Raw genomic sequence first — 27,451 nt, forward strand, 5'->3', positions numbered from 1 at the left:
GTTCTACTGCCAAGTTTGCTTGGATTTCTTCTCTGAGTTGTATACAATTGGGCTTCTTGGGGGTCTTTATAACCACTTGCTTTTGTCAGGGTTAGGGTTAGGCCTAAATGCTTCACTAATTTTATATAAAATAAGTGCCTTTTTATTAAATGCCTTTTTTCCCGACTTACTGCCATCACTTTTGCCTTACACTTTAATTTTTTAATACTTGTTGTCCCTGGCCTTTTTCTCCCTTCCATGTATTTCCCTTTCCCAACTTCTAATATCTCCTTTCTTAGCAATTGTTTTAATTCTCTTATTTGACAGCACTTTTTAAATGCAATTCTTCTTCGTACCTTCAGTTTACTAAGGTATCCCGAGGTTAGGTTGCATCGTTTAGATAACCCTTTGGGCTCCACAGGGTAGCTTATTGCTTCTACCAATGCTGCCGAATGATCTTTCCACCCCCTTAGTTTCCTCCTCGTTGTGCAGGTACTATATTTCTTCCTAGCTCTTCCCTTGTCACTTGACCTGTCTTCCTTCCGTTTTTTGTTTGACCCTTGGTCGGCGTCCTCATCTCCAATGTTCCTCTTCATTTCTGAGGAGTCATTTGGAGTCTTCAACTTTATCTCTGAATTGTGCAACCGCATACAGATGTGCAGCAACCTCCTATAGCATTCTTGTGCACAACATGACCCTGCGTACTCCAAGTCCCATATCTTGTCAACTAACAGAGCGGATCCCAACCCCTTATATCGCTCGTCAATGTAACGGCCTTCGTACTGTTGGTACCATTTTACTTTCTCTCCGTCAACCTCAGGGGGTCCCGTGGGATTAGGGATCACCCGATATAATGAATTGGGTCCGGCTTCCACTTCACCTGGCCGGGAGGCAATGATGAATAAATCTTTTGTTTTCAACACCATTTTTAAACAGGGACCCAAGGTTGCCCCATACTCCTCTAAGTCCAGTTCCGCCTCCAGGTCTTCAGGTTCCTCCTCTTTATTTGCACTCTCGGCTTTCCTTCGGGCTTTAGCTTCTTCATCAATATCGTATGCTACGTACCCTTCTCGAAGACCACCATATGGGGCCCGCTTCTTCCAATGTCCTCAAACCCGCACCCATACTGCTGGCTCCCCAAAATACGCGTTTGTGAGGTGCTTGTGGTTCCTGGGAACTGCAACACCTTCCACCTGCTTTGGCACAAGCCGCTCTTCCATGGCTGCAAAAGGCTTTGCCCACTCTTCATCTCTCCGGTAGGGTTCTTCTTCTAACACCGGGTCTTTTTCGACTTCCTTGCTCTGGCCAATGGTTCAATGCCCTTTGGTGGTGTATCCCAACATGTTAATCCCGATCACAGGTTTGTTCCGTTTTGTGTAGATTTTCAGCTTCGAACCATTCACCGGGTCTCTAATTGGATTGTTATCCAGAGTTGATAGCTTCACCGCCCTGTTCTGGCCGACCTCTCTAATCTTATAGGGTCCAAGCCAACGAACCTTAAACTTCCCCGGCCGGAGTTCGTTCCGGCCATTATACTTCAAAACCAATTGCCCCGGTCGGAAGTTGACCCGTCGTAGGTGCTGGTCATGCCAGCACTTCCGTCGTCGTTGCACTACCTCCGTTGTCCATTGTGCCATTATTCTTCTTTCGTCCAATTTCATCAAGCTGTCAAGCCTTGCACTCAAGCTTTCTTCGTCATCAAGTCTATTACCCACCGCCACCCAGAGGCTAGGTACGGTGTATTCGGCTGGTAACATTACCTCCTACCCATACATGAGCTAGAACGAGGTATACCCCGTGGTGACCTTGCAGGTTGTGTGGTAAGCCTACAGTACGGCTGGTAGCCTTTCCTCCTAGTCTTCCTGCTCCACTCCACACAATTTGTAAATTATTGACACCAACACCTTGTTGGTTGCTTTTGCCTGTCCATTAGCTCGGGGGTAATACGGACTAGAGAGATTGTGAAAGATTTTGAACTCTACGGTCATGGTACAGATTACTTGGTTGACAAAGTGCACTCCCCTGTCACTGGTGATTTGGAGGGGTATCCCATACCTCGTGACGATTTGTTCATACAAGAACCGTGCCGTACTCAGAGCCGTGTTATCTAGTAAAGCCCTCGTTTCTGCCCACTTGGTGAGATATTCCATAGCTACTACAATATATTTGCACCTGTGCATGCTACTCGGCTTCAAGGGTCCTACAAAGTCCAAACCCCACTGTTCGAATAGCTCCTGAGGCTGCGAGGGAAAGAGGGGAATGAAGTCCCTCTTTGAATGGTTCTCCTGCCCATTGACAAGTGTCACACCCAGCCACCCACTCCCGGGCGTCAATGTATAGAGTTGGCCACCACAGACCAGCTAGAAGTACTTTCCTGGCAGTTGCATCTGGTCCCATGTGTCCGCCTACCAACCCGTCATGTGCTTCCTTCAACACGCTGGGAATTTCCTCCTCCATAACACATCTCCTCAAGATTTGGTCGGGGCCCATCTTATTTAACAGGCCATTGATTAGCTGGAAAGTCTCACTCTTTAATGCCAGCTTTTGTTGTTCCCCCGGGGGCATCTCCCTTGGAAATGTGTAAGTAGAAAGGTATTGGCCGATCTTCTCGTACCACGATGGTAGTACTACAATTTGGAACAAGTGTGCATCTGGGAAGTCCTTGTTCACCCCTTCGGCCGGTTCTCCCGATCTGATCCTTGATAGTTGGTCGACTATCACATGGGACTTGCCTGGCCGCACAATAATGGTGAAGGTAAACTCTTGTAGGACCAATAGCCATCTACTTACTCGACCCTGGATAATTGATTTATTTACCAGATACATTAGTGCTTGATGGTCCACGTAAAACGTAAACGGAGTAGCCAACAGGTAGTGGCGAAACTTTTGTACTGCGTACACCATCCTGAGTGCCTCCCTCTCCGTTGTGTTGTAGTTCCGTTCAGCCCTTGACAAAAGTTGGCTAGCGAAGAGAACGGAATGGTCCAATCCTTGCGTCCCTACTTGTGCGAGGGTAGCACTAATCGCAAAGTTGGAGGCATCGACATGGACGTGAAACTCCTTATTCCAGTCTGGGTACACCAGTATTGGTGCACTTACCAACCGATCTTTTAATTCCTTGAAGGCTTCTTCCTAATCCGTACCCCATACGAATGGCTCCCCCTTCCTTGTCAGCTTATCTAGGGGCCAGGAGACTTGTGCAAAGCCTTTGATAAATCTCCGATAGTAGCCAACATGTCCCAAAAATGACTTCACCCATGTCAAATTCATTGGGTTCTCCATGTTGACAATCACTCCTATCTTATTCGGGTCGATCTTCAGATCTTCTTTACAGATAATGTGGCCGAGAAGCTTCCCTTGTGGTACCATAAACCTGCACTTCCTTGGGTTAAGGCCCAGCCTAGCTTTCTAGCACCTCTCCATACATTCCCCCAGTGCCTTTAGATGGGTGTCCTGATCACTGAAAATCGACCAGTCATCTAAGAATGCCCTGAAATTTCCTACAGACATTTTGTCAAAAATGTGTAAAATTATTCTCTGGTAGGTTGTCGGTGCATTACATAGCTCGAAGGGCATGCAATTGTAGGCGTACACCCCATCTTCTACCACGAATGTGGTCTTTAGCTTATCTTCTTCTGCAATACTTATCTGATTATAACCTGAAAACCCATCCAGAAACGTGTATATCTCATGCCCAGCTACTTCTTCCAGAATGTTGTCAGTGAATGGGATTGGGAATGGATCCTTGATTGTTACTGCGTTTAGGTACCTGAAGTCCACGCATATCCTTATCTAATTAGCTTCCTTCTTGAGAGAAATGACTATTGGGGAAACCCAATCACTAGTTTCCACTTTGAATATGATCCCAGCCTCCAACATTTTGTTGATTTCCTCATTCACCTTGGCCGCGTAGTTCTTGTTCATCCTATACGGTCTCCTCCGTACGGGTTGGGCTCTTGGTACAAGGGTTATGCGATGTACACACAATTCCCATGGTACCTCCTTCAAGTCCTTGTAGATTCAGGCAAAAACATTCTTGTATTCCAAAAATTTCCTGAAAGCCGCCGCCTTCAGTACGGGGTTCCAGTCATCCCCTACGAGTATTACCTGCGGGTCCTCATCCTTGCCTAGATAAACTTTTTTCACACCCCTTTCCTCGTACTGGATGGGTTTGTCTCGTTCAAACTAGTGGACTGGCGTGTCATCCACTCATGCCATTCCCTCCTGGTACCTGTCATACTCAATGGAAATGACTGTTCTTCCATACCGCCACTTGATTCTCCAATCTCGCATATTTACAGCATGTGGCACTCCAGGTGAAAGACCTTGTGGTCCTTCGTCTGCCAATGGAAGAGTCCAGCTAGCGAACTAGTTCCATCCTCAAAGCATCCGTCCAGTTCCAATACTCCTTCCTCATTGGGTTCCCTTCCTCCTCTATCTCCTTCGAAACCCCACTCCCATCTATTTGAGTCTTCCGAGTCAGAGTCAGATGACGCAAGCTCTTCACTGACGAACCGATTTCTCAGGTCAATCACATACTTATGGCCTTCGCTCTCGATTGAGAGTGTATTCTTCTTCCAGTTATGATTGGCTCTAGCCATGATCAACCATCCCCTTCCCAGGAGGGCGTCGTACACTTTTCTCTCCAGTGGGATGACTAAGAAGTCCAAAATGAATTGTTGTGTCCCGATCAACACCTTTTGTGCCATAAGAGTTCCGAGGGGTTTGATGTCGTGCCGATCCGCACCGACAAGATGAAATGTTGGTGGCCAAAGGGTAGGCTTGCCCAGACCTCTCCAAGTTTCTTCCGGTAGCACGTTGACTCCAAACCCGCCATCCACAATGGTGTTTGTGAGCTTTTGTCCCATTATGTCCATCTCGACCATGGCAGGTTTTCGTCCAATGCTTACCGTGAGCAACATAGGGTCCACGGCCTCCGTACCAAGTTCCTTCACCGGGGTCGTACTATGTGGTTCTGCCATCGTCCGGTGTTCCTGGCTGATGGCAGTGTCGCCGGCTGCATTTGTTAGGGCCATCCTCAACTATGGCATGGTCTATAGAAGGTCGGATACCCCCACGGGTATAGTGGTCTGTAACATTTGCTTAATGATTGTTTTCTTCGGTCCTAACTGGAGTGGGGTACTGGCAGCCGAGTGCGAGGCCCTCCATTCCTCTGCCATCGCCCGCTCAATATCTACCCTGGCTTCCTGGAGTCTTTCTTTCTCCATGCGAGGGTCAGGATACATAGCTTTCTTGTTTTGCAATCTTGTGATTGCCAGTACGCCTTCCTCTGGTTCTTCTACCTCCAGCATATTCACCCCTTTTTGCTTTGGACACATTGTGTCCTCATGATTCCCCAAACCGCACCATTTGCACAGCAAACTTCCTGCGTCATCTCCATTTTGGCAATCCCGCGCAAAGTGACCCCATTTGTTGCATTTTTGGCATTAGATCATGGGTCGTCCCTTTGCGTCATATTGAATTCTACTCCTCGGAGTGTTGGTATTGGATCTGTTGTTACCCCACTGGTTGTTTCGGTACCCTCTAGGAGAGGCGTCAAAGTTTGTTGCCGGCTTCGGAGGTGTCGCTAGCGGTGTGACTTGGTTGGGTTGGGCATAGAGCACTTGTGTGCTCTGTACTTTTGAGTTATACGGGAATTCCTTAATGGACTGTCCCATTACTTGGCAGATGTCACATAAAGCTTTACGAGGGCAACTCCCCTTAGTGTGCTCTTCTGTTTTGCAGTCGATGCACCATAGTTCCTTTCCTTCTTTGCCACCTTTGTCATCTTTTAGTTCTCTCATCATCCTCATCATATCCCTTCGGAGTGCTTGCACCGTTTTGGACTCCCCATCACTGTCTTTATCCGTACTGTCACCATCGCTCACCCGGCACTTCCCTCAGGATGTCTTATTTTCACTTTCAATATCCATCGCACGGTTGTATGCTTCGTCATACGAGGGCGGAGGGACCACCTTCATCTTCCATCTGAGGGATGGTACCAGCCCTTCAACAAACCATCTCTTCTTGAGGTCATCAGTCGGTTGGTTCTCCATTTTGTTGAGCGTTTCCCTCAGCCTTCTATTATATGCTCGCACGTTTTCGCTTTTTCCCTGCTTGGTATTGTAAATCTCTGCCACAATTTCATTGTCGTCTTGTAGGAGTTTGAACTCCTCTTGGAAAGCCTTCTTCAAACTGTTCCGGGACGTTCTATACTGGGCATCCAGGTCCGTATACCAAGCAATGGCTATTCCTCGCAGAGTGGCTGGAAATGCCTTCAACTAGTAATCCTGGTCGTCCTGGCCATTTGCTTCCCAAATGGTCTCGCGTGTCTTACAATGTCGCACGGGATCCTCCGACCCGTCGCCCATGAATTTTGGAAGCTTTTTTTTCTCCGAGGTGTGTGCCATTGTTTTTATCTGGAGGGTTTTATGTAGCACTTGGAAGCTATTATATGCCCGAAAGATTTTATGTGTCTGGAAGGTACCATATGCTCTTGACCTGGTTGGACCCCTGTCCGCAGGGCTTTGGTCACCCTCGCTCCTATAGTCCCTCCTTCCCCGGGTTTCTAGATCTAACCCTCCTATTTTGGTTTCCTCTGACAAGGACAAATTCCTAATGCCGGATAATGTTGCTTCAAAAATATTGGCGACCTCTTCATGAAGGTCCCATACCACCTCCTCTCCTTGTTCAGAATACTCTGACGGGTTGCTCTACGACTCGGTTCTCGAGTCTTCTTCACTCGACGTCGAGTGTGGGGCCTAGTCGGCGATATCTTCCTCCGCTACGTCTGGAAGTGGCAGGTTCCTCGCGACCTCCGCCAACTCCTTCCACGTACACGGCCTTTGTCTCTCCCGACTATGACTTCGACTCACACTCCGACTTCTGCTACGTTTCTCAGGGCTCTTCGAGTCAGCAACCTCCCTTAGTCGTCATCTCCGCTCGACCTGTTCCTTTATACGGAGAGATCTTCGTACCGTTCCCTCATCTACACCTTTGGTGGCAGTGGTACGTTTGTCTTTGTTCGGCCGTAGGGGCATTAAGTGCCAGAGGAACGGTGCCGGCTTGTCTCCCTCTCCTCTTCCTCCCTACAGTTGCGCTCTTCGTACCTTTGGAATACTTGTTGCTGACGGAGTTCCCGTACAATTTCCTCCCTTCGGTCTTGAAGTGCAATCAGATTTATGACGAGTAACCTTGGAATACTTCTGAGTAGGTCAAAGATGGGAGTGTTGACGGTGAGTTCACCACGTACCGTGCCTTCAGAGACGGCTCTCTCCTAAACGTTCCTCTGCACGTACTGTGTGACCGACATGTCCCACAACTCTACCAAGTCTGTCGTCAACTGATCCTCTCGTGCCTCTTCCGCAGTACTTTCTTCGTGTGTGTCGCTGTCCACGACAATTAATTGTTGGTCGAATGGCCGGCCCATTAATTCCTTCCACCTGCTGCCATAGTTATCTCCAGGTTCGTTCAAGCAACGGCGCCAAAATGTTTAGCCCTTATTGTGAGGTTTGTAAACTCACGAGTAAAACAAGGATTTCTCACACGTACCAACTATTCATGTAACAGAACATTCATATATCAAAGCATAAGTAACAACAATAAACAGCTATACCAGAAGAATGATATCTTTATTGAATTCTCAAGAATATGCCAATACAATCCCATTCTTGCCGAGGTTCCATCCGAATCATATATAGACTCAACGGTTGGCCAAGTTGCCAACTGTCACTAACTACCAACTACCCCACAGGAACCTCCCGACGACTCAACATAACCAAACATAAACACCTATCCCAACTTCAAACTAACATGTGTTATTGACCCCTAACACCCACCAAGTCTCAGAATCCAGATATGTTTGTTAAGTTCATGGGGCAACTTGGTGTAGTAGACAGATTGACCATTAAGGGAGGGTATTAGAATAATATCTTAGTTATTAATTATTAATTGTCAATATTGTATCTTCCTGTAAATATTAGATGTTTCTAATTTTGCTTCAATTATCGATTGTTTCATAATGGAAACATCGATCTTGTAACTCTAAAAATGATCGCTTGATAATTCATTTAATTCATTCAATTATTTTACCAATTACCTATGTAATAGCCTCACACTGGTATCAGAGCAGATTAAAGAGCTTTGGCTGAAAAAGAAAGGCTGATACGCAAGGAAAAATTCCTTCAAGCGACAAAATCTATCATGTTTATGTTCTTTAGTATCTTCTCCATTCTGCTCTTCATACACATTTGATTTTTATGAATCCTAGCATATGAAATCCTTTGGAATATGTTTTTCTAATGAATTGTTGTTGCATACAATGTAATCCAAATTTAAATCTATGCGCTTCCTCCAAGCAACTGCATGCATATTTGTGGCTAGTTGTTGTTTAAGACTCTGTTTATATTTCGTTCACCAAACCAAATGGATATTATTGGACATGGGATCATTTTTAATGCTTTTGCATATTGTATCAATGCTGCTTCACATTCTACCACTCCAAACAATTAATTGCCTTTAGCCATAATATCATTTGTTGCTCCTCTAATATGGCATACTCAAAGCTCATATACACAGAAAGAATTTTATCTCCCACCCTTTGCCATCTCAGTTGTCCATTTGCCCAGCAGCTTCTATCCATTATTCGCCACTCATCTTTGACCAGCAAAGGCTAACTTTGTCACTATTGTCATCATGTCTCTTGCTTCTTCACTCTTTACGCTCGGCTTCTAAGTCTGAGAAGTGCTAGTTGAAGTCACAAACTCTATAGATGGGAAAAAGAGTGCACTGCTACCTTCATTTTCCGAAATATTGAGGCTCCCTTTCACTTTTCTCTTTGTCTCCCCTTCAATTGTCAATTTGTCAGTCACAAGTTGATATATAACAAAGGAAGTGGAATATAGCTCTTCAAATTCCATGGGAATATTGCAATATATCCCTAGCTAATCACAAAACTATTTCCTAGCATCTGAAAAACACAATGATGTCATATCACAGTTGCCTCCATTTGCATTGCTGGCTCCAAGTTCATGCAAAAGTACCTTGGAGAGGGACCAACAATGGTTTGTGATATCTTTCGGCTAACAAAAGAAAAGGCACTTGCTATAATTGTTTATTGATGAGAGGCAGAAGTGACTACTTTGAATTCAACAATTTCACGTGTGATTAATGTGCTTCTCAAGCCCAAGAGACACGTTAAACTAACACTGAGATGGAATCCATTTTCCTCCTCATGGCTCTCCCAAGGCACTGAAATATCCCACATTATTTCTCCTGGTCTAGCTAATTTCTTTCTTTTTTTCTAGTGTCCACTGGTGTCTTTAACAAAGGCAGCTAGCAATAGAATGAAAATACTAGAAGAGCCCTTCCATTGACATTGCTCGAAGTTGTTGATCATTTAGATGAACTTGCACATATTATGTTTGCCCTTTCTGTCACCAATACCTCTATTTGTGTAAGCTTTTTTGGCTCTCCAACCCCATTCCTACTACCTGTTCTAGTCCATGGCTTTCCGTATTCAAATTAAAGTAGAGGAAGTTTTAGTATAATCTTTATAATTAAGGTGGTGTTTTAAGAGATAATTGGGGTACTCTTATAGTTGGAGTTTTAGCATTAAGAGAGGATTTTTTATTAGAGAGTGGAAGATTCTTTTTAGTAGGTAATTTTATGTAGAAAGTGGGGACATCTCAAGCATGAGTTGTCCTTTATTTTGTAAACAAAAATCAAAACAAATTTTGCATATCTTAAAAGTTTAAAACAGTTGCAGTGTTCAGTATTTGAGGTACCTCTAGTTCGCATTTATGAGTCAAGCTATTGCAATTGAACTAATATACCCAACACCTAACATAATTGCAACAACAGCATTTGTAGGTTCATCCCGATTAATTGCCAAAGAGAAATAAGGACACTGTCATTTACATTTCCAACTCCCTACGTTACCCATGCATTGCTATCGTAGGATGTAAATCCTAACTAAATGAAATTTCCATTCCTTTCCAACCATGTGTCGTTGATAAGATGAATCCCTTTCACGTGCTACCAATGTGCCACAAATCTATCTACTCTCCATTGCTTTAAAGTCACTTTCATGTACCAACAAGTAATTGAAAGGACAGGCTTCTTCCATGTATCGATAGCTATACCAAAAGGCAACGCATATCGAGGGGCTTGGCATATCACTCTAACAGTATCTATAAAAGGCAACCTATTGCAATGATAAGGACCAATCCATCTTTTTTTGACAACAAAAGCCATAAGGTATTGTGAATTCTATTACCTCCAATCAATAATCAATGAAACTCGATTTGGAAGTGTATAGTTTTTGTAACCATGTCCACACTATACAACAATGGCATGCTATCCTTGCAAATTAATATCAGCAGCAAACAAGAGGCAAAGCCAAAGATAATATTGGAATTTTGACACCAATACAAGCCTCTATTCATGCAATTTTGCAACCAATACAAGATGTTACAGCAAAAACTCACTAGCTTGCAATATTAACTACAAGAACAAACACCAAATGCCTCAACAAAACAGAAATATGTTGTCAAAAATCATATTCCTTCTCCAAGCAATTCAACAGTAAACTTAGAAGGCTAGAAAAGACAAGAAGTCATTAAAGAAAAGTGATAAGCCCCCCTCGTGTCACAAAAAGGTGTCTCAGAGAAGAAAAAATTTCATGTTTCTTCTTCGAGAAATGTTGAGCCGATTACAAGTTGGGAGGCAATGCATTGATCTAAACATGATAAACAAAATGTAGCAATGATTCTCTCAGATTTTGAAAAGGCTTAAGATAGGATTGAGTAGCCCTTTATGCTTGAAATGTTGAAAGCCTTTGGTTTCCCACCTAATTCAGCAAATAGATCAATATCCTCTTCAATGACTCCTCTACTCAAGTGGAGGTGAATGGAGAACTCATAGAAACCATATTTCTTCAGAGGTCTATCAGACAAGGCTGCCCTATAGCCCCTACCCTATTTGTGATTGCAGCAGATGCACTACACTATGTACTAAGATCTAATCTTATATCTACTCCAATCAATGGTATTAGACTTCCCAATGAGGAGCAACTACTAAATGCTCAATTTGCTGATGACACTGCTTTGTTCATTGAATTAACAGAGGCCGACTTTGACAAGAAGATTGAAGCTATTTAGTGTAGCTTCAGGTTCAAATGTGTCCCCTCAAAAATCCATTGTGATTGGATGGACCAAAGATCTCCTAATTGGCTTGTAACTAAAGGATGGCAATGGGCTAGTCCCTATAAGGTGGTCAGATATTCGGGCATACCATTTGCTGTCTCCACCTCTCTAAAAAGCATGTGGGAATGGGTGTTTCAGAAGATAGAAAAGAAACATATGAAATGGCAAACTCACCTGCTCTCCCTTAGAGGTAGGATTCGGGTTGTACAAAAATTCATTGCATCTCATGCAGTTTACCAGTCCTCTGCATGGTTATTTGCTAATGTCCTATTTGGTCAACTTCAAAAGATTTTGAGAGAGTTCTTATAGTCATATGGTATAGGCAAAAGGAAGAGGCACAGTGTGAACTGGACTTGGAATTGTTTGCCAAAAAATATAGGAAGCCTTGGCCTCAAATATTTGAGGATCCAATTTGAATTGAAGATGAGGTTGGAATGAGCTCTCAGGTCCAAAGGAGGTGAAGAGTCACCCTCCATTGTTGATCAGATTTTGTCATGTCCCTTCCCAAATTTAGCAACTTACTACTTATAGTAAGTCCTGTTATCTAAAAATAGTTAATCAGGACCTGCAAATAAAACGAAAAAGTCTAATTGCCAAAAATAATTATTCAAATTTGAAAAAATGGCAATTGATTTGAATTGTTGCTAAAATCAAAAGGGGCATGATTTTGGAAATGGTAACTTTGGTTATAAAGTGAAAATAGAAATTATTAACTAAGGAGATTAAGTCAGCAGTTCATAATACAATGTTAAGAGTTGGCAAAGAAAGGAGAAATGAATGTTTCTATTTAAAATTCAAACACTTTCCCTCCTAAGTGTGGATTCAGGCGCCAAAATTGTGTTTGGACATATTTCTATTTATCTAATTTGAACTTGCAACTCTCATTCATTCTATCTTGTCATTTTCAACAGGCAAAAGCCATTTTCCTTCAAAGGCTGGCAAACCAAACAAGGTGAAATCTCCAAGGCTGATAAACCAAGGAGATTGAGGCTCAAGGGTAGTGGGTCTAAGAGTCTCCAGAGGCAATCTCACCCAGAGATTGTATATGTGCAGAAAATCTTTGCAGTTGTGCTGTTATCTTAGGGTGTTTGCAAGTGTTTGTAGAAGTTTGGAGTGCTTAGAGAAGAAAATTAGTTACAATTTGGTTTTGCTGTTGTTAGCAGCATATTTTTTTGTTCTTATGATATTGTCGAAGCTCTATTTCAATTATATTTCAGTTATAAACATTTATATAGAGTTTAGAGGATCCATTTGAAGTTTGCAGTTGATTTCCTTGTTTAAGCCCCTATTTTGGGAGATCCTTTTTGACAATTTTTTGAACAAAATCGTGGTTGTTTTTCTGAAGCAGTGGAGGATTTGGCGATTTTTCCTCAAAATCACGGTTCCAGTTTGAGAATCTGATCTTTGTGTCTCTGGATAAAGGGAGGGGCAGCTTTGTGACCCAACATCAGGTTGGAAGGATTGTGGTTGTCTCTAGCAGTTCAACAAAGCCAAGGAGGGTCTCAGCACCAAGCTCTTGTCGTTGAGCATTCTGACACAAAGGGGGCAGCCTTCTATGCTTTTGTGACCATTTGTAGGGTAGTTAGAACGATGACCGTTAAGGGAGGTGTTGATGGGCATTTTATGAATAAAAATGCCAAAAACACTTTTTCCTCTCTTGAGCAAAATTGCCTTTTATGCTAAGATTGCAAAAGTTCATAAAAGTGATTCCAAGGTTCCTATGTGAACTTGCGACTTTATGTTGGATATGAGCTCGTTTGGCTTGGTGTTTTGCTAGTAATCCAAGGGGAACTTACACTTTTGTTGTTCTTCGATCACAATGAGGATTTGGAATTATGCACTCTCTAAGAATGTATGGTACGGAAGATATAGCAATGAAGGTTCTTCTTTTTAAGATTTTGGATCATGGAATTCTTAAAAATTCTAAAAAAATGGAAAAAAGGATTGGGTTAGGAATTCTATTCTACTTCTAAGGATTCAAGAGATGATGAATGATCGGGTGAAATCAAACCACACTTAGGTTCGCCAAAAGAAACAACTAGACAAAGTGGGTGCAATCTTCAAAGGTGGTGCTTATGATTTTCATACCTTGAATAATTACCATCAGAACGAACAATATTTATCTAAGGATAGAAGTTAAACATCCACAAAAACAAGCTCAAAATAACCTTACACGATGAAAAGAAATCATCTATTCATCAAAGGTGTGAGCAATAGGATTTCACCACTAATCAACACTATCAAATCTTTCGTTCACCAAACAACTTCAAAAGAAACAAATTCTACTCTATTTTGACGGATAGGAAACCATGCAACTTCAAGACAACACAAATATTCACCATAGAATCAATGAATGAATAAACAAATTCTACTCTATTTTGACGGATAGGAAACCATGCAACTTCAAGACAACACAAATATTCACCATAGAATCAATGAATGAATTGTTATTATCTTGGCAATATTTCAGCAACAATTTCATAATATCTCTCCTTATTACAAATGAGGGGGGTAAATCCCTTTACATAGGCCTTCAAAAGGCATTGAGAGCAAACCCTAATTAGGGTTTCAAAGCAAATGACCACCTTTTATGCAAAGGGAGCTAGAGTAAGAAGCCAATAACTGAGTGTAAACTAAGCATCAAACAACTCATCATCTAGAAGTAAGCGTCCCTTATCTCTCTCTTTGTTGGCAAATTCAATGAACCTAGACATCACTATCTTGCGTTCATCTACAAAGACACTTGGAGTAGTCTCATGCTTGTACTCCATGACTATGGTATCCTTTTCACACCGACTGAGAGTCTTCTCCCAAGCTGACTTGAGTTCTTGAATCTTGTTCATGAAACTGATGAATGTGCAAATGTATCCAGGCAACTCCCCAAGAAAGAACTTATGTCCTCGAAAACGTGTTCCTTAACCTTGCTATTCAAATTATCTATGGTCATTTCCTTATCTCCCATTTCTTGCGCAAACAATTCCTCCATTGAGGAGAGGATTTGCACCTGAATTTCTTTAAGTATCCTCTTTAGTCGGGCTGATTCTTTATTTGACTTCTCAAAGCCTTCTTTTCCTAATATCAGTGCACAATACCATCCAGAGAAGTCATATACTTCCTTTTCCCTGATTACACCTCCTTCCATAATTGTGTCTCGAGGAATCTCCATCAATGCTCCTAGACGTGGGATAGTCCTATCTTGGTAGATAGGTCATGTTTTGCATAAGTATGAACTGTCTACCAAAATCTGTAACCTTTGTGTTTTGCCTGGAACTTTTGAGCATCTTTTTTATACCACAAGTATGCACTTACTATTTGGTCTCTGTTCTTTGATCTTCCTGTAGTATTAATTGAGAATCTTGGTTTTTCATGGCATGAGATTCTTGCTGGTTATGTCGATGCTTTTAATTTTGAGTTGAATAAATTTTGGCTTGTGCTTACTAATGAGATTTTGTGGTTTATTTGGAAGAAGAGGAACGATGAGGATTCATCTCATTGTTATGTTTCAGGTTTCAGCAGCATTAGAAATTCCCAAGGATCGTTTCATGATACTGCTAAAGGATGGTCTCATGATAGTTTACAAAACAGAGATAAAGACAGCCCACTTCTTCCCACAAGGAAGGAACAATCTGAACAAGGATGAATTGGAGCTGCTGAAGAAGTTTATGGGGGCGAAAAAGATTACCAAACCAGATTCTGAAGAAGATACTAAGAAGGAAAAGACCAGCCACCAGACCGATTTCAAAGATGTGGATCCAAATTTGATTGTGCCTCCTTTTAGCATCTATGAATGCGATAAAGCAAAATGCAGTAACAGTATCATTGGTGTAGACACTTAAAATTGTCTCAAGCCTGCAAATGTCAATTTTGCTAATTCTTCCTCTTTCTTAATTAAATAGTTTTTATTATTTAATCTAATCTAATTTTATTCTTCTGAATTGACATTCCTCATCATTTTCATAATCTCTCTAATTTTCAATCATTTAATCATTTCCCCCCTAATATTATTATTTAATTAATCTTGATTATTAACTTTAATTAAACGATTTTTATTGTTTAATTAAAATAAATTTTCATATTCCCATAATTAAATAGTTTCTTTAAATTATTTAATTATCTAATGATGTCTTCTCAAATTAAATAGATTCTTAAAATTGTTTAATTTCATTTAACTCTCATTTCAAATAAACTAATTTCCCTCCAAATTCAATTCAAATTCACTTCCCACTAATTCCAATTTCATTCCAAGTTTTTGAAAACCCAAATTCAATTTCATTCTTAATTTCCTACACCACATGTGTAAATTCCTAACTGCCATTGACTCTCGGTCAATTCTCAATCGCCTTTTTCTAACTAGTCAGTCACTTCCTCTTTTTTCGAAATCAGCTTTTTCTAACTGCTCAGTCAATTCAGTCTCACTCTCAATCAAGTCCCTTGACTAGTCAGTCAAATGAGTTATTCTCTCAATCAAAGTCTCTCACCAACCAGTTTCATTTAATCTCAACTATTCATCTATTTTGTCTTCAAATCAATCTCAACCATCGAATCAAAACTCTCAAAATCTATAAATTGAACATCAATCCTCATTATCAATAACCATCATCTTCAAAATTCTTGTGCTTACATATTGCAGGTTTTCGTGAAGTGCAACTTTGAGAGCCATTACCCCACACAAGAAGGAGAACAACAGAGGCCAAGTGCATTGAGATCAACATGGAGTTTGCATATTTTGTTGAAGTTTATATTGATTGATTTTCATTTGAATTCCTCTATTGTCTTACGTTTGGACATTGCTAGTAGATTTAAGGTCCTTATGGTTGCCTATTTAGCATACTGAATTTCCCCATGTATACAATGGAATCATGGAACTAATAATTGGATCAATACTTTTGGCATAGGATGATTATCGGTTGTAACAACGAGTACCTTATTTTGTTATACTTTGATAGGTGGTCTTCTTTGATACAATCTAGAGCTGTTGCTCCTTATAGTGTAACTTTGTTTTAGTAAACTATATTTAATATTGAAAAAAAAAGTTTTTAAATACTATACATATTTAAGATCTAAATATTGATATCCTCAGTCACCAAGTTCGAATTCGAGTTCAAGTTCGGCAACTATGATATTCGGATAAAGTTCGGCAAGGGCAAAAAATTTGAAAAAAAAATCGGCATTAAATTCGCCTTATATAAATTGATTTTTTAAATATAAATAATATACTCAATAAATTATCAAAATAGTTTAACATTAAAAAATAGATTTGAAATTATTATTAAAAGATGTCACTTATAAAATATTAATAAAAATAGTATAAATATAATCCTTTGTTTTCCAGCTCAACAAACATATTGTATAAGAGGGCAGGCAGGCTCTATTGTTGGTTTGAGTCAGATAAACAAATTGCCAAGCAGATGAATTAGCATGTAAAACAAATGAAAAAAAGGAAATTTTGACAGTTAGGGTTTTACATACCCAATAAGGCAAGAAAAAACATGTTGAAATCAACGAACGAATAAATTTTAATGACATCCACGAGACCAAGCAGTCTATGGGGCCAAAGGCCACAACATTAACACAATTTCAAGTTCCTTTCAATGCCGGCTCTTCTATCATGAATCTTAATCAGGAAACCTATGATTTTATGAAGCCTTGCCACCTCAAATAGCTCATTCAAATTGCCCACCTTCAAATTGTTTTCAAACTGAATACAATATCCTCATATGCAGCATACTGAACAATGAAGTGCCATTGAAACTTGCTGCAGAAAATGCAAGTTCTTTCTTCCACTCTTCCTTGGGGATTGTCCATCTACCCATCCCACATCTAGGATGATGAGAACCAGTCCTCAATTGCACAACTAAAATTTTAGCCTTTACCCTATTTGCATCCCTCAAATTAGTTTTTTCATCATGTTCTCATGGGGATTTGAACTCTTTGACATAATGCATTTTTTTCGGCCAATTTATTTTGTCCACGTGACAGTGTTGTAATTTTTAGCACAAAATTTTTTTCTTTTCATTAAGGTTAGGACATTATTGCGAATTAATGTCCCACTTGTTGTTCTACTTCCTCCAAGTCTTTTTCCAAATATCTAATTCCTCCTCAACAACCATTTTGGTCCAGCAATGCTTATCCATGTTTTCGACCATTTTTAAGACACTTAGTAAACGAATTATCGCTGATGCTTCCATCATAAAGAGTTGTGTCTTAGCCAAAAGGATCTCATAGGGGATTGGTTATTTGGCTTTGAAACTACTAGTGATTAAATAGTTTTGGATTCTGGCCAATGCCTCTAAAAATTTGCAGGTATAGGGTTCTAATTTAGCAGTGCTGCAATTATCTTTAGGGTTTCCTGTTACAGAGTCAAAAAAAAATGCATTGAAGCTGCAAATTGAACCCTGTGATAACCCAAAGTTGATTCCGCTCAGGACCCAATTCCACCACGACTCATACCTAGAAACGGCCAATTTTCAGTCCAATTTAGCACATAGGATGCTATAAAGCTCCGTATTAAAACACAAACTTAGAGGTGCTCCATAGAATCTACCAAGTCATTAAGATAGCAATGGATTGTGATAAGCTGATCCCTAGGAAGTTCTTGTAAGCTGATTACAAGGTAGGTAAAAATTATTTCTTCAGATAAGCCCTCTTCTCCAGACCTTCCAGAAAATATGATCGAACTCTATATTTGGCCTTTCGTGATGACCAACCATTTTGCTCTTAACTTTGATGCGGTCAAGTGTCTCATTCTTCCTCATCCCTCTTCTCTTGGCTCTGTAATAGATTCTTTCTAAAAAAGGATTCTACTATTCACAAAATTATTTTTATCATAGGTGTTTGGTATAAACGACTCATCTAGGGTTTACACCACTTTTACTTGGATATTGTTTCTCATTGCTTCCGAATTTTGTTTTTCAGTTCCGCTTTTCTGATGAAGTTATAGGAGCTTTCACAGTGGCTTTTAATTAGATGGGACTTTCAACTGTGCGAATGAGTACTCATTTCTTCTGTGACCTTTTTAAACTCGTCTACATTATAAAGGGACGCATCAAAAACTGATAATCATAAAACAAGCGGGCTCACAATATAAAAGCAAACCAGAGAGAAGGAAGATGGTCCGTCTTTAATCGTCAGCGTTCCTTTTTACATTCCTAAAGTCTATTGTAAGGTGTGATTTTGAGTTCTCTAGCGATTCGTAGGCATTAATGAAACTTCTCTGCTTCAACTTTCTTTCTTTCTTTGTGATTTCATGCAATAAGAGTAGACATTTTGGTGTATTGCTTTCTCATTTTATTATAAGTGTCCATGCATTCTCGCATCAAATGCCGTTTAAAAGCCCACGGGCTCGGGATGACATTTAATCTAAAATCCAAGGCTGGCCTCACCAAATACAGAGTCTCACTGCACACTTTTCAATTTACGCTTACATATTCTTTTACGAGAATTCAAGTCGATCGTGGACATCAGTACAGTTCCTACTTCTATATTCCTTTTCAATCACAATGTGATGATGATTCTCCGTGATAGTAATGGAGCAAACATATAATAATGTAACCTGATTTCACATCCCCCTTAACACAATAATCGATGTTGCAAGGCTATGGTGTAACAGTTACAGTGGCATTTAAACTGACCCAAATTTAAATGACATTCAAACATGAAACGTCTGCTAAAAATTGTAAGTGGAGATTTTGCCAAGAAATTTTATGTATATATACACATAAAACACCATTCATGTAACATCAGCTACAAATTCTCTGTGGAGATTCGGATAACCGATAAATTGTAAAAGGGTTCTCGAAAAACCATTAAAACAATGAATGCAAGCAATAAAGGAATTGAGAGAAATATGATGCATACTTATTGGACATGTTATGAGGAATCCTGAGTGGGAAGTTTGAAGAAGATTGGAGGGCGCCTGATAATCGAAGCGAGGCATATTGATAACTGTCGCATGCTTCTCCCATGGTGGAATGTCTGTCTTTGTTTTTTCCTCTGACAATTCTTGAGCTGGGAGTTGCACAGAATCCTCCATTTTACCTCCCAGTGAAATAATTCGGCAAACTATGTGCACGGCAGCCCGAATGTCTGATGAACGGGGATGATCAGGCTAGATTTTTACGAACTTAATTGAATTCCTTTTCTGAACTATATGCGTTACTAAAATGAACTATATTTTTATAAAGATATTTTTATCCAATGAATAATTTGTATATAAAATTTTAGTACTCATCTACCTAATAAATTGGCAATGGCACTTTAGTGTGCAATGGGTAATGTCTAAAAATGTGTAGAATGTTAATCAAGAAAAAATTTGGTATAATTTTTTTACGTATTTTTATGTAGTATATTTGCAATAGAGAGAGGGAGTTTGATAGGGATAGAAAGAAAGAGATACTAGAAAGAGAGAGGGAGGTAAGGAAATTGAAATGGAGAGAGAGAGAGACGTCTAGAGATAGAGGGGGAGAGAGGAAGATAGAGTGAGAGAGTAAGAGGGAGATTAATAGATAGAGGTAGATGGAGGGATAAAGATAAAGAGAGATAGGGGGGCAGAGAGAGAGAGAGAGAGGGGGGGGGGAGATAGAGAGATATAGAGGAAAAGGGAGAGGGAGAGATAGAGAGAGATATTGATGGTGAGATAGAGTGATAAAGAGATGGAGATATAATGAGATATAGAGAGAGGAGGAGAGGGATAGAGACAGAGAGAGAAATTGAGAGAAATAGAGATAGACAAATAGAGGCAAATACAAATTCTTCTTCAACCTACACACTAACTCCTCATTACCTTTGACCTCATATCCCTGTGGTTGTTGCATGTAGATTTCCCCCTTCAAATCCCTATGGAGAAAAGTTGTCTTAACATCTAGTTGTTCAAGATGCAAGTCTTCTGTAGCCACAAGACTTAGAACAGTTCTAATTGAAGTCATTTTTACAATTGGAGGGAATATTTCATCAAAATATATACCCTTTTTCTATGCAAAACCTTTTACCATGAGTCTGGCCTTATATCTTTTTTGTCCTCCATCTTCCTCCTTTAGCCTATAAACCCATTTATTTAGCAAGGCTCTTTTTTCTGCAGGTAATGGTAAGTCCCAAGTCTGATTTTGCATCAATGAATCCATTTCCTCTTTCATGCCTAGCTCCCACTGTTGTTTGGTATCCACCTGCATTGCTTCTTCATATCCTTCTAGTTCACCAAAATCAATTAATAAAATATAATACAAAGAAGGAGAAAATCTTTCAAGAGGTCTACTTAACCTCATAGAACGTCTAACACTCGCAAGAATTTGTGGGATATTTTGTCGTTGTTGAGCATCAAACTATACCAATGGCATTTTATTTTCAAGTTTCTCATCCAGCACCACATATTCCTTTTTGACCTATTCATGCTTATTTTCCTGCATATGTTCTTTATACATGACCTTCTCATTGAATATAACATCTCTACTTCTAATTATTTTCTAATTTTCAAAATCCCATAACTGATAACCAAAGTCATCCATTCCATATCCAATGAAGGTACATTTTTTAGATTTAGCATCAAGCTTGGTTCTATTTTCTTTATCAACATGGATAAAAGCTTCACAGCCAAAGGTTTTCAGAAAAAGAATAATTTACCTTTTTACCAGTCCATGCCTCCTTTGGAATGCAACCATCTAAAGGATTTGAAGGTCTTCTTTTTATCAAATAAATAGCAGTATGTACAGCATTTGCCTAGAAATGTAGGGGCATTCCAACATGCAATCTCATGCTCCTTGCACACACCATGAAGGTCCTATTCATTCTCTCAAACACACCATTTTCTTGTGGGGTTCCTGGAATTGTCTTTTGCCTTCGGATTCCATTGAAAGAACAGTAATCTTTAAATGTTTTTATGCAATACTCGCCTCCATTATCAAATCTAAGACACTTCAACTTTTTTCTTGTCTCATTATCAACCAAAGCTTTCCATTTCTTAAAAGTTTCAAAAACATCTTATTTTTGTTTTAGGAAATACACCCATGTTTTCCTAGTTGCATCATCTATAAAAATAACATAATAACAAGAGCCACCAAGAGATGATACCTAAGTCGGTCCCCATACATCTAAATGCACAAGCTCTAACTTCTCACTCTTCTTCTCTTTCCCAACCTTCAGAAATCTAACTTTTTTATGTTTACCATAAACACAGTTTTCACTTAACTCTAAATCAAGTTGCTTCAATCCTAGCAACAAATTTTTAGAGTGAAGGATTTTCATCCCTTTCTCACTCATGTGCCTAAGTCTATGGTTCCACAGTTTTGAATTTGTCCTTGCAACAACTTTTTTTGTAGCAGCTAAAGTAGAATAAGTATTACCAGTACAAAAATACAATGTGCCTACCTTTGCACCTTTAGTGACCTTCCAAACATTTCATGTAAAGATAACTATATAGCCTTCATTGCTTAGTTGTCCTGCAGAAATTAATTTTTTTCTTAAATTAGGGACATGTTTTACCTCCTGCAGCAACCAATCATTTACATTATGCAACTTGATTTTTATGTTGCCTTTTCCGACAATCTGACAGGGCTCGTCATCAACCAAATATACCTGTCCAAAATCACCTCGAACATAATCTAGAAAATATTTTCTATGGAGTGTGGCATGAAATGAAGCCCCTGAATCTATTACCCAAGTATCATTAACATTATCTAAACATAGAATCAAGGCGTCTTGTAAAGTATTACTTACAAAATTAGCTTCCTTACTGTCATCTTCATTTTCGTCTCCTTGTTTATTTTTTCAAGACCAACAATCTTTCTTTAAATGTCATGGCTTTCCACAGTACCAACAATCCTTTCTTCCTCTAGATTGAGAGTGTCCTTTCTTTGACTTCCTTCGTGACTTGTCACGCCCAGGAATTTTTCCTTTTTCCTTTGATCTTACCTTGTTCTCTCCATTCAAAACAATACCCGATGATGTTGAAGTCTCACTTGTGCTTTTATATTGCATTTTCTCACTTAGGATAACATCAACAACATCATCAAATTTTAAAGTGTTTGTACCAAAGACAGAGTTACTTACAGCCATAACCAAGCTATTACAGCTTTCTGGCAAAGAACATAAAATTAAAAGAGCCCTAACCTCTTCATTAAAGTTAACTTTTACAAAAGTCAATTGGTTGGTAACTATATTAAATTCATTTAAATGGTCTGTTATAGATCCTCCTTCACTCATTTTCATATTAAATAAACGCTTTATAAGAAATACCTTATTTGAAGCTGAGGGTTTCTCATGCAATTTCGTCAATGCTTGCACCAAAGCTTCAATCATTGTTGCTTTTGATATATTGAATGGTACAGATGGTGCAAGGCACAACCGAATGGTCCCCAAAGCCTTTCTGTCCAAAATCTCTCAATATTCATCTAATATCATGGAGGGTTTCTTTGTATTTCCTTCCAATGGTCGCCACATATCCTTTTGATATTGGTAATCCTCCATCTGCATTTTTCATAACTAATAATTATGGCCGTTGAAATTTCGACCAAGTTGAATTTGGTTTCTTCCATTGCTCCCACTCAAATCTAAAAGTCCCTGCCAATTTATAGAAATGGGTAGCTCTGATACCAATTGTTAGAGTTTGGGCAAATATGAAGCAAATACAAACTAACAATTATATGCAGTTTTGAAAACACAAAAGATGAAAAAAAATACACAACACAAAATAACACAAAGATATAACATGGTTCACCCAAGATGGGCTACATCCACAGAACATAGTCGTCCAATCTTTTCTTATTATCCAATAAAATAGTACAACACCATTACAATGCCTTTTTCATTCCAACCACTTATAACATGCAATTTTTAGGGCAACATAAAAAGTCAGTTAACAAAATTAACCCTAACCCTAAAAGAATTTTCTCGTAATCTTTTCCTCATACTTTTATTCTCGTACATGTACAAGAAAAATCTTGGGGGAGCCCTTCAGGTTCCTCATTACGACGGCCCTTCGAGCCAATCCCTCCGCCCAACAAGTGTATAGTATTTGCATGATCAGTCGCCACATACTAACCCAAAGTACTGCTGGAAATTCTTTATGTCATCAAACATTATGTGGGAATTGTGGAAGGAGCGAAATAGAAGGATATTTTAAGATAAGAAAATGAAGAAGGAAGAAATTATCAAATAGGTCAAGAGACTAGTTGTGGAACTTGTGACGAATGTAACTAGGAAGCAAAAATGAAGTAAGAGTATATCCACGAGTTGGGATGACGAAGTGACTAAAATGTGTGTAGGCTAAAAAATTCCCCTCATTAATGGGGCTGTGAAGGCTAACATCCCCAAAATTTGAAAGAAAATGTGAAATGGAGGGAGCTCGAGGAAGGGTGGATCAAGGTGAATTTTGATGCGTCCATGCAACATTGAGAGGAAACTCAGGATTAAGCAAAGCTAGATGTATTGTTGGGGATTGTAATGGTAAGGTTCTCAGTAAAAAGTAAGAGCATTTTGGGGGCTACAACAAACAACGATGCAGAATTCAAAGTGGCACTACTTAGTCTTTGGGTCGGGGTGGAGATGAACACAAGGAAACTATAAGTAGAAGGAGACTCACTCATAATGATCAATGTAATTAGGAAGAAAGGCATCCCAATTTGGAGGTTAGAAAAACAATTAGAACCTATTTGGAAAGTAATTAATCAATTGGAGGATTTCAAAATATCCTCCATCTACTGCGAAGGGAACCAAGAGGTTGATGCTCTTGCGAAGATGACTATTGAGATGGATAGTAGGGTCGATTAGGGTGCGAGGTGGTTGGAGTTGCACTAGGGGTGAGATGACTAGGATGCTTGAAGGGAATGTTCTCATTCCAAACAAACTTTGGTCAGGTGTATAATACTCGATTGGGCATGAGGAGGTGACGTGAAATGAGTTTAGCATTTATGAGGGGAGATGGTGGAATCCAATAGAGATTATGAGGTAGCAAGTGGGAAGAGGATGGGAGAAGTGTCGAGTGTGCAATGACCAACATAGCATGAAGGATGCCAAGGCTAGACATAGCTCGTGTGATGTATCTAAATTTGCAATTATTTGGGGAAAGGATAATAGAAGGTTTGAGGTGTGGAGTCTATTGGAAGGTGCAAATCATCATTTCTCAAGGTGACAAGGTAGGATATTAAGGTTCTAGAAACAATTTTGCTCATAGAGAAAATTAGAAAGGGGTAGGTAAGAATGGACACACTAGTGACGCTTTGGTGTAGGAAAAGGCAAATGACTTTTCTTGGGGATATCTCTGAGAAAAGGCTAAAAATGGTGTTAAGTTCCAGCCACCAAATGGTAATACATTCATCCAGAGGATATTGGGTGAAGAAATTTTATGGTCTAAGCATCAATATAGAGTCAATATTGACATACCAACCATGCTAGTTGTGCTATTTCTAGAGGCAGATGAAGACAAGAACATGATGAATTCCCTCTATAGGAAGTTGGTTAAAAAATGTTATATGGGTGACTTGGACAACGTCCTAGAGAATGTCAATGAGAATATTATGATTTCTCTACCCAAAGATTAATACATACTTTGTAGATGAGGCAAGTAAGTGAAAAATTCCCTCTCATTGTCTCAGGGAATGACACAGAGACACAAGGTGGTGTTGAGGAACACCCGTTTCCTCAAAAAATTGTTGGATTTGTCCCAAGAGGGAGGCGCAAGCTAGTTGCAGAGATATATTGTGATGGAAGGAGTGATTTTGGACATGGAAGATGAAGAGTTGCCAACAAATGGTGTAAAGAATGAGACTCATATGATTGGGTCAAGACCACCATTGGTTGAAGAACTTGATGCTCATGTGACATAGAATGCCCTGTGAAGGTTGGGGTATATGTAATAAAGTGTGGGTCAATATAATGAATTTTCTAGTATAAGGGTATTTTTTGGGGTCTATAGTATGTCAATGTTTATATGATCAATTAAGAAGATAGAATATGTAAAAACATATGATACGGTGGGACATCCCATTTTGGTTCTATGTAATTATTGTCTAGGATGGGTTGGGTAGATATAAGGCTTTTTTATAGACAAAAGATGTAGCTTGGGGATATTTTAAAGGATATTACCTTGTAAATTGATTATAAATTTGGTTCTTAATTAATATCAAGGTGTAGCCCCATAATAACTGCTATTTACAGATCAAAAAATAATAATAAAAATGACATCTGCATATTATACTTATTGAAAAATTAAAAATATATTGTAGGGTAATTAAAGAAATCAAATAAACGTTATAATAAAAAATATAAAACTATTCAATGTGAAAATTAATATTTTGTTAGAAAATGTGTTATCAACTTGTTAAATTTTATTAGATAGTTTGCTTTTTGTTTCACTTTATATTGTCAACAAAGAATTCTTTTGCATAATATTGTCAATAATATTGTTACTAACGTTATTAAAAAAGAAAACCATTAAAAGGCGACAAAGATTTTTCTTTAAATATATTAGTTTTGTAATTTTTTATTTTCCAATCACTACTTTGAGCACGATAATTGGTGATATTAACAACATGTTTTGTTGATATGTTTTATGTTCTTTCTTCCTTTAATTACTAAGTTCTATGTTATCTTTTAGAAAGATGAAATATCTATCACATTTTATCGATGTCATTAATGTTGAACAATGAGTGGATAGGTGATGAAAAGAGAGGAAAATGACATCTCAACCTTGCATTTACACAAGGTTACTAATTATAGTAAGTTTCCATTTGAGTAGGAATTAGTCTGAAATTTTCTCCAAAGTATTAGATTGGCTAGATAAGCATGTTGGTCAAATTTCCTTGCAATACCATGTCTAGATTTGAAGATATTAAAGTTTATGTTTTTGAAAGTTGTAAATGAAAGTTATAGATTCAATTTTGAGGGACTTATAGGCTCCAAAATGGATTGAAAGTGTTTATAATTGATGTAGTGGGTTATAGCTTAATAGAGAACATCGCGATATTTTTTATGCTTCAAACAATTCATTAATCACACTGGAGAGAGGCAAAGTGAGTGAGGGAATGAAATGGTTAGATGATCAAACAATAAGCATAAAAGCATTCAAAACACAAAAACCAAGTATACCTTCACAAACTTGTCTTCTCCCTCGGATTGGGCTTGATGAAGTGAAGGTGCCCCTTTGATGCTCCACTTGTTTTGCTCGTTGTAGATGTGGATTGCTCTCGAATGCTCAACAAGATAGATGGATTAAGGATTTGGATTTGGATCAAGCATAGATGGATATGGATAACAAGGATTCGATAGAGGACTATGAGAAAATGCTAAAAATGTGATAGAGGGAGATGAGAGGAGAAATTAGCAGCATGATGATAGAAGAATGGAAGACTCCCTTGACTTGAGAAGGAAAGATGCTCCAATTCATAGATTGGAGGAGGCCAATGGAGAGCCAAGATTGATTTGCTTATGAAGGACTAAGATTGATTCAAGATAGTAGACATGGATCAAGGATGCATTGGAGAAATAAAAAGGAATATAAGATTCCTTGGGAAAAAGGGGGGTAAAGAAATTTGAATTTCAAAGTGAGGATGCATAGTGGGATTCAAAGAAATTTGAATTTCTCTGAGAGGTTAAAGATTGATGTGACATGAGTGGGAGAATTTAAAATTGGAGAATAATGATAAGTGGGATTGTGAGAGATTTTAGAGGAATTAATTAGGCTGAGTGGGGATTAGGAAAAAGTGATTTGTAGAAATCACATGATTAGGTTAATTAATTAAAATTAATTAACTGAGTGGGTTTAGAGGAAATAAATTTTGGAGGGACTTTAGAAGAATAGGGAGATAATTAATTAATTTGATAAATTAATTATTGGACAATAGTGACAGGATTAATTAAATTAGATTTAATTAACACTGAGAAGAATAAGGATAACACAATTAAATCAATTAATTATGTTGATAAGCTTAAATTAATTAAATATTGATTTAATTCATTTTAGGTGTCTACACTTTGCCCCTCTTTGATATAGTGTCATGAAGTGATTTTATATCAAAGAAGAATAAAACATAGTGGAAGAAAAGGATAAGGACTAGTAGCATGATGCCCCAGTCATAAGATGAGGAAGAATGACAAGGAAGTAGTTGTATGCCCCTTGAGAGGACATGTGGGTTCGAAGAACATGGGTGTGCTCTTGAAATGGATGAAAAGACGAGGTGATAAAAGAATGAGAGTGATGAAGAGGGAAAAAGGATGGATTGGAGTCTTGTGAATGAAATGAGATAAAGAAATGATAAATGGATGGGATTTCTTGTTGAGCA

At 38.9% G+C, this 27,451-nt stretch overlaps 1 protein-coding gene across 2 annotated transcripts in view; it reads right to left on the reverse strand.

Moving 5' to 3' along the window:
• Positions 1 to 19,347, reverse strand: part of LOC131041213 (uncharacterized) — a 145,285-nt gene extending 125,938 nt beyond the window's left edge. For both annotated transcript variants that reach the window (XM_057974239.2, XM_057974230.2), the window contains exon 1: positions 19,041 to 19,347. In XM_057974239.2, coding sequence (XP_057830222.2) covers positions 19,041 to 19,215 — 175 coding nt within the window. In that variant the 5' untranslated portion in view covers positions 19,216 to 19,347. The remainder of the gene's footprint in view (positions 1 to 19,040) is intronic.
• Positions 19,348 to 27,451: the final 8,104 nt, after the last annotated feature.

The sequence above is a fragment of the Cryptomeria japonica genome, chromosome 11 (assembly GCF_030272615.1).
Source record: "Cryptomeria japonica chromosome 11, Sugi_1.0, whole genome shotgun sequence".
Classification (NCBI taxonomy): Eukaryota; Viridiplantae; Streptophyta; class Pinopsida; order Cupressales; family Cupressaceae; genus Cryptomeria; species Cryptomeria japonica.